At 40.3% G+C, this 13047-nt stretch overlaps 1 protein-coding gene across 4 annotated transcripts in view; it reads left to right on the forward strand.

Moving 5' to 3' along the window:
* The window catches only part of KDM4C (lysine demethylase 4C), a 410995-nt gene that overhangs the window by 317438 nt on the left and 80510 nt on the right, over positions 1–13047 (forward strand). For all 4 annotated transcript variants that reach the window (XM_082656307.1, XM_082656305.1, XM_082656308.1 and 1 more), the window contains one exon: positions 6258–6443. In XM_082656307.1, the coding sequence (XP_082512433.1) occupies positions 6258–6443 (186 nt within the window). The remainder of the gene's footprint in view (positions 1–6257; positions 6444–13047) is intronic.

Raw genomic sequence — 13047 nt, forward strand, 5'->3', positions numbered from 1 at the left:
ATTCAACAGCCCCAGCCCAGACACACTGAAATTCTGGGGGTGGCGCCTGCAACCTGTGCTTGAAGCAGGCCTCCCAGTGATTCTGAAGCCCTCTAACATCTCTGGTGGCATAGTTACGTGTGGAGTCTTTTTTCACTGTTGAGGAAACAGGCGAGCAGGTCTATAGCTTGACCAAAATATACTTGCCTGGATTCAGTTTAGTTCAACAAACATTGAGCAGCTGTTATGTCCCAGGCATCCTTACTAGAAAACCATAAAGGTGAATGACACCTTAAAGTCACTCTCCAGTGTCATCTGTGTCAGCATTTTCCTGCTCTGCTGTGTTGGTCTCCCTGGACATCAGCCCTCCTCAACTTTGTTCTGAAGTACCCCAAGTGATGGCTCTCTAGGCTGCCTCATTTGACTTCTCAAACCTCCTTTATTTATCGTCTTCCAGAAATTGGTTCCTTATCCCTTTCCCAGTGGGTCACTGGCATCTCAAACAGGAACTGCAGGAAGAATGGCCCTGTCTTTCTGAACTTTCTGTGCTTTTAAGTGCCCAACAGTCTTACTGTTCACACATTCCTTTCAGTCCTCATCCCTCGAGAAATTGGTCACCTCAACCCTCATCTATTTCAAAACTAAAGCAGCTACTAAAGAGGTTCTTTCCCACAGCACACAGACTGTCCAGCCCTGGCCTTGAGTGAGTAGCTCTATTTAAAGGAAGATATAGAATTTCTGTCAACAAAGAATAACAGGAGTGAAAAACACTTAACATTTACCTTCCTCCTAATAGCCACTTCCCTAGTCCAAGTCGTCATCATCCTTTGCGTCAGTATTCCTGTGGCTTCCTAACAGTTTCATTTCCCACCAGTCTGCTCTTTATCCACCTTGCTGCTAGAGTGATCTTACTTAAATACTGATTCCATCATTTCACAGCTCACTATCTTCAAGTACGTGCCCATGGCCTATAGCTGGGGTCAGCACACTAGGGCACGTGCTTGTTGTTGTAAATAAAGTTTTATTGGAACACAGCCACGCCCATCATCTGTGAATTATCTGTAGCAGCTTTTACACTACAGTTGACCCTTGAGAAACATGGGTCCGTTTATCTGTGGATTTTTTTTTTCAATAAATATGTTGGAAATTTTTTTGGAGATTCGTGGCAATTTGAAAAACTTGCAGATGAACCATGTAGTTTAGAAATATGGAAAAAATTAAGAAAATGTTAGGTATGTCATGAATGCATAAACTATATGTAGATACTAGTCTATTTTATCATTTTCTACCATAAAATATACACAGATCTATTATAAAAAGTTAAAATTTATCAAAAGTTACACACACAAACACAGACCACACACGGTGCCACCCATTACATTAGGCTACCAGAGAGCAGTCATATTACTGCTTCTTCATTATTAATGCATGAATCATTATACCTGTAAATAAATATGAATTTTTTAACATTATCTTTTCATTTTTGATGCCTACTGTTAGCAATATGTTTAACATCTACCGTTTTTCATATCATATAAGACAATATTGATGTAGGTACTGACAGACAATTCATCTTGTAAACAGATGACATAAACTTAGGCATGGATAAATATAGTACAGTACTGTAGATGTATTTTATCTTCTTTGATTTTTTAAATAACATTTTCTTTTCTCTAGTTTACTTTATTGTAAGAATAGCGTGTATAATACATATGACATACAAAATACGTGTTCATCGACTGTTTATGTTATGGGTAAGGCTTCTGGTCAGCAGTAGGCTCTTAGTAATTAAGTTTGGGGGAGTCAAAAGTTACATGATTTTTGACTGCGCAGGGGTTGGGGTTGGTGCCCCTAAGCCCCACATTGTTCAATTCAACTACACAATGTAGAGTTGAGTACTTGCAACTGGCACTGTATGGCTCACAAGCCTAAAATATTTATCTGGCATTTTAAGAAAACTTCTGCTACCCTTGGTCTATAAGATAAAATTTAGTCTGTTTACAGTTAACTTACTGATATGTTTGGGTTTAGTTCTACCAATTTATAACGTGCTTTTTCCTTTGCTGCCACCTGTTCTATGTTTCTGCTTCTTTCCTTTCATGTCTTTGTTTGAATTTATTATTTTTCCTTATTCTATTTGTTTTCACACTATTAGTGAATTGGTACTTTTACCCTTTTCCCAGACAATTCAAGAACATTTAGAACATTTAAAACTTCACTTTTACTACTTCTTCCTTATATGCTACAATTGTCATCTATTCAAATTCTCTCTCTGTTTTCAAACCCGGAAGACATTACTGTTATTGTTCATACAGTCCATATTCATTTAGATTTATCCACATATTTAGCATTTTGGTTATTCTTTACTTCTTCATTGCATACTTCTGATCCTTGAATGTGAAAAAGAAAAAATAATCTTTATGTTTGCTCTCACATTTGAATGAAAATTAGGCTGGATATAGACCAAATTTAATTTTCCTCTATAAATTGGAAGACTGTTTCATTGTCTTTTAGCACCCACTATTGCAGATTAGAGATCTGACAGTAATCTGATTTTTCTCTTTTATTCTTTGGAAGATTTTGGGATTTTCTCTTTTTATTTGGAAATATAACATGTATCTAAGATGTGTTTAGGTGATTAAAAAAAAAAATTAACCCTACTTGTTGGGCCTTTTTCAGGTCTGGAAAATTTCTGTTATTTTCTCTTTTTCTATTCATCTAGAATGCCTTTTTTTTTTTTTTTTTTTTTTTTCCAGTACACGGGCCTCTCACTGCCGTTGCCTCTCCCATTTAGGAGCACAGGCTCCAGACGAGCAGGCTCAGCGGCCATGGCTCACGGGCCCAACCGCTCCGCGGCATGTGGGATCTTCCCAGACCAGGGCACGAACCCATGTCCCCTGCATCGGCAGGCGGACTCTCAACCACTGCGCCACCAGGGAAGCCCTAGAATGCCTTTTAGAGAGATAATAGAACATCTGGATCTCTTTTCAATACTGCTTAGCATTTGTGTTCCATTTTCCTTCTTTTTTGATCTTTTCTTCTGTGTTCTGTACAATCTCTGGGCTCCATCTTCCAAGTTGCTAATTTGATCTTCAGTGGGATCCTTTTCAGAATTCAACACATCTTAATTTTTTTTTCTTTGCAATAATATTTTTAATTTTAGAACTGGTGGTTGTTACTGTTTGTGTTTTTCAATTGATGGGATCTGTTTGGGAATCTCTATCATAACACGTGCTGCATCTCTTTTAAACTCGTCTTCTGTTTCCCCTTACCTGATTCCTTAGGCCAGCTATTCTTCTATTTATTAATTATAGTATCTGTTGTTCATGGCATTGTTTTCCTTCAAGTGTTTGTGATTTTTAAAGTATATGATTGTATTTTATCTTGGGTGCACTATTTTTTTCCTTAGCCCAAACGAGAATTCACTTGTCCTATTGGCAAATGATAGGTCAGGTCACAGGACTCGGATTCAGATCGGATCAGATTACTTCACCTGCTGATGAAGAGTGGGGGCAGGTGGGCCATGGGGCTGGCCTGACAGTGGGTCCCTTGTCTTTTAATTATTTGCTTCCACTCTTGACATTGGCCTTGCCAGAACTGCCTCCTCAGAGAAACCTACTAATAGTTTGTTGCTGGGGCTCTCCTCCCTGAAATTAAGTGCTCTCTTTTTTGTTAGTCAGTGCTGTTATGGTTTCATTATTTTTCCTATCTCTATTTATTTAGGGTTTGGGGCTGGTGGATTTGTAGCAGGGGCTGAGGCCACCATCTTGATCCAGTCAGTTCATTACATTTCTTTAAAGCCTTCTTCCCTATGTTACCCCCAAGCATACCTGATTGCACTGGTCATTCTAGTTTCGTATAGCATTTTGTTTCTACTTTTTTCATAGTACTTAATTCTATTGTAACATTCTAGGAAGTGGCTTATATGTCCTAATCTTTGCCCTATTGAATTAAATTCCGCAGCCCAGCAGTATAGGTGTTAAATTGCCATAGTTGCTTTAGCCAGGGTAGAGGACTATTGGTTTAGTAGCAAGCAAGTGAAACTGGGGTTTGGACGTACTATGTAGACTGTAATACAGCATACGGAATGGCTCCCCTACTAAGTTTTGTGGAGTTCTCCATCTCTGCAAGAACCTATTAGATGTTTAAGCCAAACTTCTCAACCCTGTGAATAAACATCTTCCAAAGCATTGCATTACAATAGTCTGCAGGTTGACTTTCTAAGGATACTGGTTTTATCCTTAGAAATGGCTACCTCTGGTCTTCCTGGGAAAGGAGGCACTTCCCTTACTAGATTCCAAGGAGTGAGTTATTAGTAGGCTTAAATGTATTCTCTCTGTCTCCTTCCCTCTTTCTGGAGAACTTCTGTTTATTGAGGAAGTTAATGGTAGAAGAGGCTAGGAGTTACCAGTTCATTAATTAGCTAAGTCATAGTACTCTTTCTTACTCTTAATCCTATTTAATTGGTAAAATAGGAAACAATTTCTCCTTTCATACATCTGTCAATATCTGAACTTATTCAAACACTGACCTCTTTGTGGTGTGATTAGGCTCTTAAAAGATTATCTGATTATGCCTGGGGTTCCTGATATGAGGTCTTTCTATTATATCTGTCATCATATTTCAAATGGTTGGAATTGACAAAAAGATACTGGTAAACCAAGAATTACCAGGAATGTATTGAAACTGATACCAAGAATTGCCAAAGAGATATCAAGATGTTAAATAATGCTTTTGTTCGTATTGTAATGGGTCTTTTTTCAGTTCTATGGGAAGGTGAATCAAAATGGCATGAAATAAAAGACTGCGAGACTGGTTAGGAGGCCACTACTACACTGGGCAAGACAACATGGACAGAGATGGTGAAAGTTCGTATAGATGGGTAGGTGAGATCAGAGTAAGATTAAGGTGCAGAATCTATTAAGGTGCAGACTGAAGATGCTGATCAGATGTGAGGGCAAAGAAGAGTTAGAAGTTTTGTCCACATTGATTCTTACAGGTCTGTTGATAAAACATTACAGTCCTCAAAAGGCATTGAGTATAAGTACCTTTTTTGTCCCAGGAAGGAAAATGTACCTATAAAAGAAGAATATTTGCATCATCATTTGATCAGATTGCAGACTTACTTTATCCTTAGGAATGAAAAGTTGAGCTTTTTGATCACTGTGTTTCTTCTGCTTTCTGAACCTGACCCTGTGTTGTTCTACAACTGTTTTTTCCTAACCTTCAAGTATTAGTTCACAAATCTTGCATTTAGTGAAGCTGTTTGATTTTTTCCCATCTCTCATAACAAATGTACTGATAATGTTTAGGGCTAATTGTATGCAATTTAACTTTCATATTGTGGTAATTATTATTGCAGTTTTTATTTCCATTCTTTCTTCCCCAGGCATAGTCAGCTATAGATATTCAACAAAATTATGCCCTTTGGGGTGATTTTCCATTTCCTCACTTTGGGAGGCATATTTTTGTTTCAGTCATGAAGGGTTCAGATTTGGATTATTAAACACTTGAGCCTGCAGTTTCCACATTGGACCATTTAACACTTTACGTTTCTTTGTAAATGGAAACGTGAGCCCAGCTGTGTGCTCTTTGGGTTTTTTTTTTTTTGGTTTTTTTTTTTTTTCTTTTTTTTGCGGTACGCGAGCCTCTCACTGTTGTGGCCTCACGGGTTGCAGAGTACAGGCTCCAGACGTGCAGGCTCAGCGGCCATGGCTCACGGTCCCAGCCGCTCCGCAGCACGTGGGATCCTCCCGGACCAGGGAATGAACCCGTGTCCCCTGCATCGGCAGGCGGACTCTCAACCACTGCGCCACCAGGGAAGCCCCTCTTTGGGTATTTCTGAAGACCTCGTCTAACTTAGGAGAGTATGTGCCTGTCTGTCAAACCCATAGTCTATCTCTTGATGTACAGAAAGGCCTAGCATGCAGAAGGTAAAAGAGAAGAAGCTTCAGCATTCATGGGTGATTTACAGGAGCACCCGGGGGGCTCTTCCTCAGCTCTGTGCCTGGAGAAGCATGTGCAAAAGGGCTTGGCTTTCCTTACCACAAGGAGTATTTCAGCATGTGTCTGGTAGTATGCGGCTGTAGCTGTGTGTTTCCTTGAAGGTACGCAGCTTATGTTGTCACAGTTACTCTCACCATTAGGGGCCCTGGAGGTCAGGCCTTGTTGATGTAATCAGTTTTTTTACTCTCTAATAGCTATTATGCTGTGAAGTGTGGAAATTGGCTGAGTTAACCGAGTTTGAATTGATGCTCTTCTTTGTTTTAACCCTCCAGAAATGCATGTTCTGCAGGCACCGGGTTAAGAAGGTCTCTGGAGCCTGCATCCAGTGTTCCTATGGCCGATGCCCAGCCTCATTCCACGTCACGTGTGCTCATGCTGCTGGGGTGCTGATGGAGCCTGACGATTGGCCGTATGTGGTGAACATCACGTGCTTTCGACATAAAGTCAACCCAAATGTGGTAAGGCCTGCTCTCCCTTTACCGATGCCAAGACTGCATATGAATCCCTTCCTGCACACCTCCCAGGGCTAGCATGTTCTACTCTGTAATGTTACTCATTGATAATGTGTCTAGACTGTGAGTTTCTTGAGGGCAGGTATTATACATTATTATTTACTAGTATTTGCCCAAGACCCATCAGTGTCTGGCACATGCTAGATGCAATAAATATTTATTGAGTTGAATGAGTGAACGAACAGATGAATGGATAAAACTCTTTATGCCTGTTCTGGTTTGGGGTTTGTCTACAGGGCTGCTGAGTATGCTTGTACAGGTTGTGTCCTGCACATCTCTGGGATGAGGGGGAGAGCATTTCTGGGAAGAGACTGATGTGAAAGCATCTCCTGAGATCCTGCAGTGTTTAATCCAGACACCTGTACACTCTGGCCTTAGGGGTTTATTTAATCCCTTCTAGAGAAAACAAAGAGCAGCAACACAGTAAAGGGAGGGAGAGGGTGATCACAAATGTTTGGGGACTTGCTGTCTGAGATGGGATAAGTTAGGGGCAGCATAGAGGCCCTGGGAGGAGTGCGGACAAGCTCAGAAAAGCGGAAATGCAGAAGAGAAGTTCAGAGGGCAGCGTTTTCTGCCTTTTCCATTTCACTCAGGACTGAACCTATTTCTGGGAAAAGAGCGTTTGCAACTAACTAACATGTGAATTTAATTGTAATTCAGTTTACCTGTCCTTGGTGAATGGAGTCTTTCCTCTGTTTCAAAGGCTTAGAATCATTAAGACAGTACAGAGGTAGTTGCTATGCCTTGGTTAGCTTTCTTGTTCACCATCGTTGTTTTTGGCTGCCAGTGAGGACTCTAAAGCATCCTATCGACCCTCAGCTTTGCTAACGTGCTGCCCCTTGTTATCCCTGGGAAGCTTGGCCACAGAGTATTTGCAGACTAACATGCTTGTCCCATGTCTCTAATCACGTCCTGTGAGCAGCCTGCCAAGTCGTCGGTATGGGCTTGGGGAGCCGTGACGCATACACACCAGATCTCTCGGCTTTTTGATGATTCTGGCAACTTCCATTGGTGTCTTGAGAGATGCTTGATGTTTGTGGGTTGGAACTCTGTGTGGATGCATGCGAATGTGCAAATGTAGAAAATGACATCACCAACTGTCACATCTATTTTAAAGTCATTTTCCATACTTTTCCATTGTTTTAGGTCTCAAGTTACATATTCATTCGTGCTTTTTCCTTAGTTTCTTGAGTTGATGGGCTCTTGCTAAGAATAGTATATGTACTCAGCAGAAAACACTTTAGCAGCTTAAAAAAATTACACTAATAACACATTGCATTATGTGGCGCTTTGCCATTTACAGTGAAGTCACTAGCATTACCTCATTAGATGACACATGTGAATACATTTTGAGATGTGAACCGGGTCATGGCCTCTGGAGTCAGAGTTGTTGGTGTTCACACTTAGATTCTGCCAGTAACACATGTGCAGTCTTGTGCAAGTTCTTCTCTCTGAGTCTCAGCTTCCTTGTCTACAATGGCATGCCTACCTTACCATGTGGTTTTCAATCCACCGGACACTGTAAGCCCTCAGAAAATGAAAGTTGTACTACTGCTTTCTCGTTTTGCTACTTCTGCTGCTGTTGCTGCTACAATCCTACATGAACTGGGCCACATGAGTAATATTATCCCTGCTTCAAGGATAAGAAGCTCAAGTTCAGAGAGGTTCAGTTTTTTGCCCAAATAGATTCAGTTAATGAGCGACAAGTGCTGGAATGTAAATGTCTTTTCAGCCCCTGCTCTACTATTTGTTGAATTCCAAACCCCAAACCCCCAGTGGTGCTAGAGGTGTTCATCTAAAGCTTTGCTTGGGATCATACATTCCCCTTTTAATATTCCAGAGCTCTGTGGTTACTGATGATTATATTGAAGTTGCTATTAAAGAGATCCAGGTGTTCAATCAGGACCTCATTCCTCTTAACTCTGATGTGTGGCTCAGTCAGGTCTATGTTACCAATGTGTTTCATAAATGATGATGAAAAGGAAAATATTTGACTTTGAGGTGATTTAGAAACTGCTCTCCCCTACAGCTTACTTTAAGCGTGGTATACTTTGTAAAGGGTAGGGAAAAGATCATATAATTTACATTACATGTGGCAGGTTTTCCTTATGAGGAAAACATTTTAGTGATGGTAAATTGCATTTGCAAAGCTCTCTAGGGGGAAGCATTATGAACACTGGATTTCTAAAATACATTCCTGTTAGCTAATACTTATCCATTATTCTTTAATTAGACTTCAAGTATAGATTCCTCCCCAAAATGTTTGACAACTAACTAGAGGGAATTCATAGAATCTGGCAACTTTGGCTAAGAGCATTGTGATTACCCTTACTGTGTTAAGTGTCCTTTCCTTTTTCAAGCATAAAAAAATTGAACTTCACTCAGGTATCTCTCTTTGTGTAAACTGTGAGTGCCAGGAGACACACTCCCAAGAGTCGGAAGTATAGTTTGTCTGTGTTCTTAACCATGCCTTGATTGTTTGGGAGTAATGGGTAATCACTGAATCATAGTGGAAAAAACTCTGAGATAAATTTCAGGCTAACTTGGCGAGCCAACCCAGGCATTTTAGAGAGTAGAGGATGCCTGTACAATTTAGGTGAAATGAAGTATAAAGCTACAGTTACTTCAGTATTCCATTTATAGTTACTTTAGAGTTTTTGTTTCCCTTTTTTTTGCTCCTTCCATTATTTGCTTTTTTGCATCCAAAAGAACCATTTTAAAGTAAATTCTACTCCTTTAATGCCATAAATTATTTAAAATATACTAGCTTATTCAGTGTTATTGAGCTTTGGGTGTAAAGTCATTCTGGATAATGGTATAAAAATTTTGTCTGATTTATTATAATGCACTTTTCCAGTAGACAGTAATCATACTCTGTAATTAGAATGATAGCATTTGGAAGAATAGGTAGCTTTCAAATTCTTAAAGTAGAAAGGAGCATATTACAGAAAGTGTTCAGCTAATCCTTGTTAATCTAAATTTTAGTTCGCAGTTTTCAGTGTTTTTGTCACACATATTTTTTGACTGGCACCTTACTTTCTTTCAAATATGAGGTTTTATTCGTGTGTGCATGTATGTGTGCACATGTGTTTAGGTGTGTGGTGTTGTGGTACTTGACCATCCTTTGCCATGAGCCACTGTGACCTCTTTTCTGGCTCTATTTCTGAAGGTTCCATTGGATGTATTCCTAACCCACTTACGTGCATGTTGCACAGATGTTTATAAGGAAAAGACGGAGAACACAATAAATAGTAAAATGGTTTTGAACCTGGGAGCCTTGAAAACATTTCTCCTCCAGAGCAAACAATGAGCTGCTCATAAATTATATACTTCCTGCAAAGTATAGCCACAACTGGGCCATCTCCTCACACCTGAGTAAACCAGAGAGGTGTCCAGTGGAAGAGATGCCTGAATAACGAAGGGCAACAGAACTGAGGAAGATGGAATGCACAGATTTCTTTTTCAAGCAAATTACTTCAATAAAGCTCCATATTAGATTTATAGTGTTTGTTCCATATATGCAATGTTGGAGCTCCAGAATCACTTGTAGTTTATGCATTAATACACTGTAAGGAACAAGGCTTATCTAATATAGAATCTTATACAAGGTACATCATTTTCATCTTAATACTCTCTCCTATCAAAGACATTTGAGAAATTTACTTCCTTTATAATTTTCTAAGTTGTGGCTATTAGCAGGGAGACAGTCACCTATTCAAAAAAGAGGAAGAACTTGAAGTAAACATCTTAGTGGTTAATTTTTTTCCTGCTATTTTGTGTACCTTTTCTTCAATTTTTTTCTATTATTTTAACTAGATCATTATATTAACTAATTTAACCAGTGTTTTATCTTTTAAACTAGTACTCAGCCTTCCATAGAAGCTGCTTGGTATAAATTTGTTGAAATAACTCGCTAATGCTAGGGAATAAGCTTAGTGGACAGAAGAGAGCTAGTGTTTATTGAGCATCTTTTATGTTGTGTGTGTGTTAGATATTTTACATGGGCACCTTATTTCCAGGCAGTGTTCTTGGTGTGGGCAATGGAAAGTAGTGGTCATGTTGGCTTCTGTATGCCCCCCTCCCCCCACCCACTCTGAAAGTTTCTCTTGTTATTCTGCCCCTTTAGCTTGCCTTCATGTTCTATTCTAGCACTCATCTTTGTAATAGAACTTGAGTTCTTGCTCAGCACTTACTGACTTCTTTCCCCACCTGTGTCTTCAGGCCAGCTGCCCAGACAAGCTTTAGCACAACTCCTTCCCTGCTGGCACTATGCGTGGCTCAGGACAGGAGGGACACCCGCATTGCCCAGGATCTGGTGAAGGGCTTATAGCAAGGCAGCTCTTCTGGTTAATCTATGCTTACATAACTAACCTTTGGGTGGTAATGGGGTGAGGATACCTGTCATCACTAACAATAAAACCTTTCTTTGGTGTGCAGAAACAACTATCACCTTGCCAGCATGTGGAGCAATGGACGATCAAGTCCCCTAAATTCTAATCCCTAGAATATTATATAGTGTATTGTACTTTCAGTATCAGTTATTGAGAAAACACCAAGTGACCAACAAAAAAAAAACCATTAAGAAATCAGTAACACTTTTCTATGAATTCATTAATTATAAAAAGGGTCTGCAGTGTTTCAGGTTGATTATGGATTGATAGGGAGAGACCCCAAATACTCATTCCCACTATAAATCCCCACTGACCATTTTGAGCATTATGGGTTCTAGCCTTTTAGAGATCCAACAGGTACCAGTTGACTGTAATTTTCTTCATGGTGCTTCTGTCACACTTTGACCATGTGGTTTCAAAACCAGGCACTGTGACACAGAACCAGGCTCTTAGCTGCCATGCTCTATTCCATAATAAGGTAGGCTAAATAAAGATATGAATAAAATGTTTTGGGAGTGCTTGGAAGGAAGTCACTAATTCTATCGGGGGCAGCCAGGTAGAATTCACAGAGGAGGTAACATTTGTGCTGGTTCTAAACAGATAGAGTTTGAGTTTGCTGAGAGTTTGAGTTGACGTGTTGACCCTGTTGGAGCCAGGCAAACTCGCTGGCATCGGAATGCCACACTGAAAGCAAACTAAACTCTCACTTGTGATCAGTTCTCAGTTATCCAGTTGTCTCTTGATTCAAACTGTAGTTTGAATCCATCAGTGTTTTTTCTTTTCTTTTCCCTCCTTTCGTTTGGAGCTCCATTCCATGGCTTGACTCTGTCCCCTTCTAGTTTCTCTTCCCTGCTTTTAAGAAAGAGAACCAGGATTTAGCTAACACTCATCTAGCAATGATCTGAATGGTGCCATTTCCACAGTCCTCTTCCTGCCCCCCAGATCTGCGTGTCTTTGTGTTTAACTGACAGTGTTTGGTGGTTGTTGTTTTTCCTATAACAATTTGGATATTGCTAACTCCCTTTCTGTTCAGTCAGTAAAGTTTGCTATGACCAGATAACAAGCTCTTCTTAGACTTGCGCATAATAATCTGGTATTTGTATATGATTTGTTTCTTGTGTGTAAATTATTTTTGAAATGCCCTTCTGAATTTGTACTGTTATTGAAAAGCAGAGAGAATTCTGACCAAAGCAAATGTCTGGAGTAAAAAGTTCTTAGCAAGGGTTCAAACAAACAAACAAACAATACGGTGATTCAAGGATGAATCTGATCAATCTTTCTAAATCATACATACATTTGAAAAAAGAAATCCCTTACACTTTTATCAGTAAGAGTGTTTTGTTGAGATCTCAATCCATGTATCCTAGATGACAGAAAGTTAAGGCCAGGGCTTCCCTGGTGGTGCAGTGGTTGAGAGTCCGCCTGCCGATGTAGGGGACACGGGTTCGTGTCCCGGTCCGGGAAGATCCCACATGCCGCGGAGCAGCTGGGCCTGTGAGCCGTGGCCATTGAGCCTGCGCGTCTGGAGCCTGTGCTCCGCAAAGGGAGAGGCCACAACATTGAGAGGCCCGCGTACCGCAAAAAAAAAAAAAAGAAAGTTAAGGCCAGATTTGCCTGGGAGGAGAAATATTTAACACAGACATTTTAGAATATTTACAATTGGAGCCCATTTTTCCCTTGTTCACTCTGTCAGGTAGAACCAGTGAAGACAGTGTTTTTCTTAATTATATCAAGAAAATTAAATACATCCCACTTTAGACTTCTGTACTCTATTAATAACCCTCATTTGAATTTCCTGCTCCTCCTTCTATAGACATTTCCAGGGGAAGGGCGAGGCCAATGATCATGGAGCTTTTCTCCCCCAGGCTTCCAGTCAGTAGAACAAGGGCTTCAGAGAATCTGTAGCACATCCTCGGTCCCTGGAGTCCCATTGTTATTGCCTTCATAGCTAGTGTAGTTAGAGAGACCCAGGGAATCTCTCTGAGGGCCATCCTACCTTCTGCTGGGCCTGGCTGTGGGGCATAGAGGAAAAGTTCTACTGACACTGACGCTCTCCCCACAAGCTCCCTGCAGTGACCTCATGGTCCTAGGCCAGAGGCTCTTTTGTCTCCGTTGAGCCATCTTTAGATTACCCTTCTGTCCCTCCCCATTTTCCAGCT

The sequence above is a fragment of the Grampus griseus genome (genome assembly GCF_964374135.1).
Source record: "Grampus griseus genome assembly, chromosome: 6".
Classification (NCBI taxonomy): Eukaryota; Metazoa; Chordata; class Mammalia; order Artiodactyla; family Delphinidae; genus Grampus; species Grampus griseus.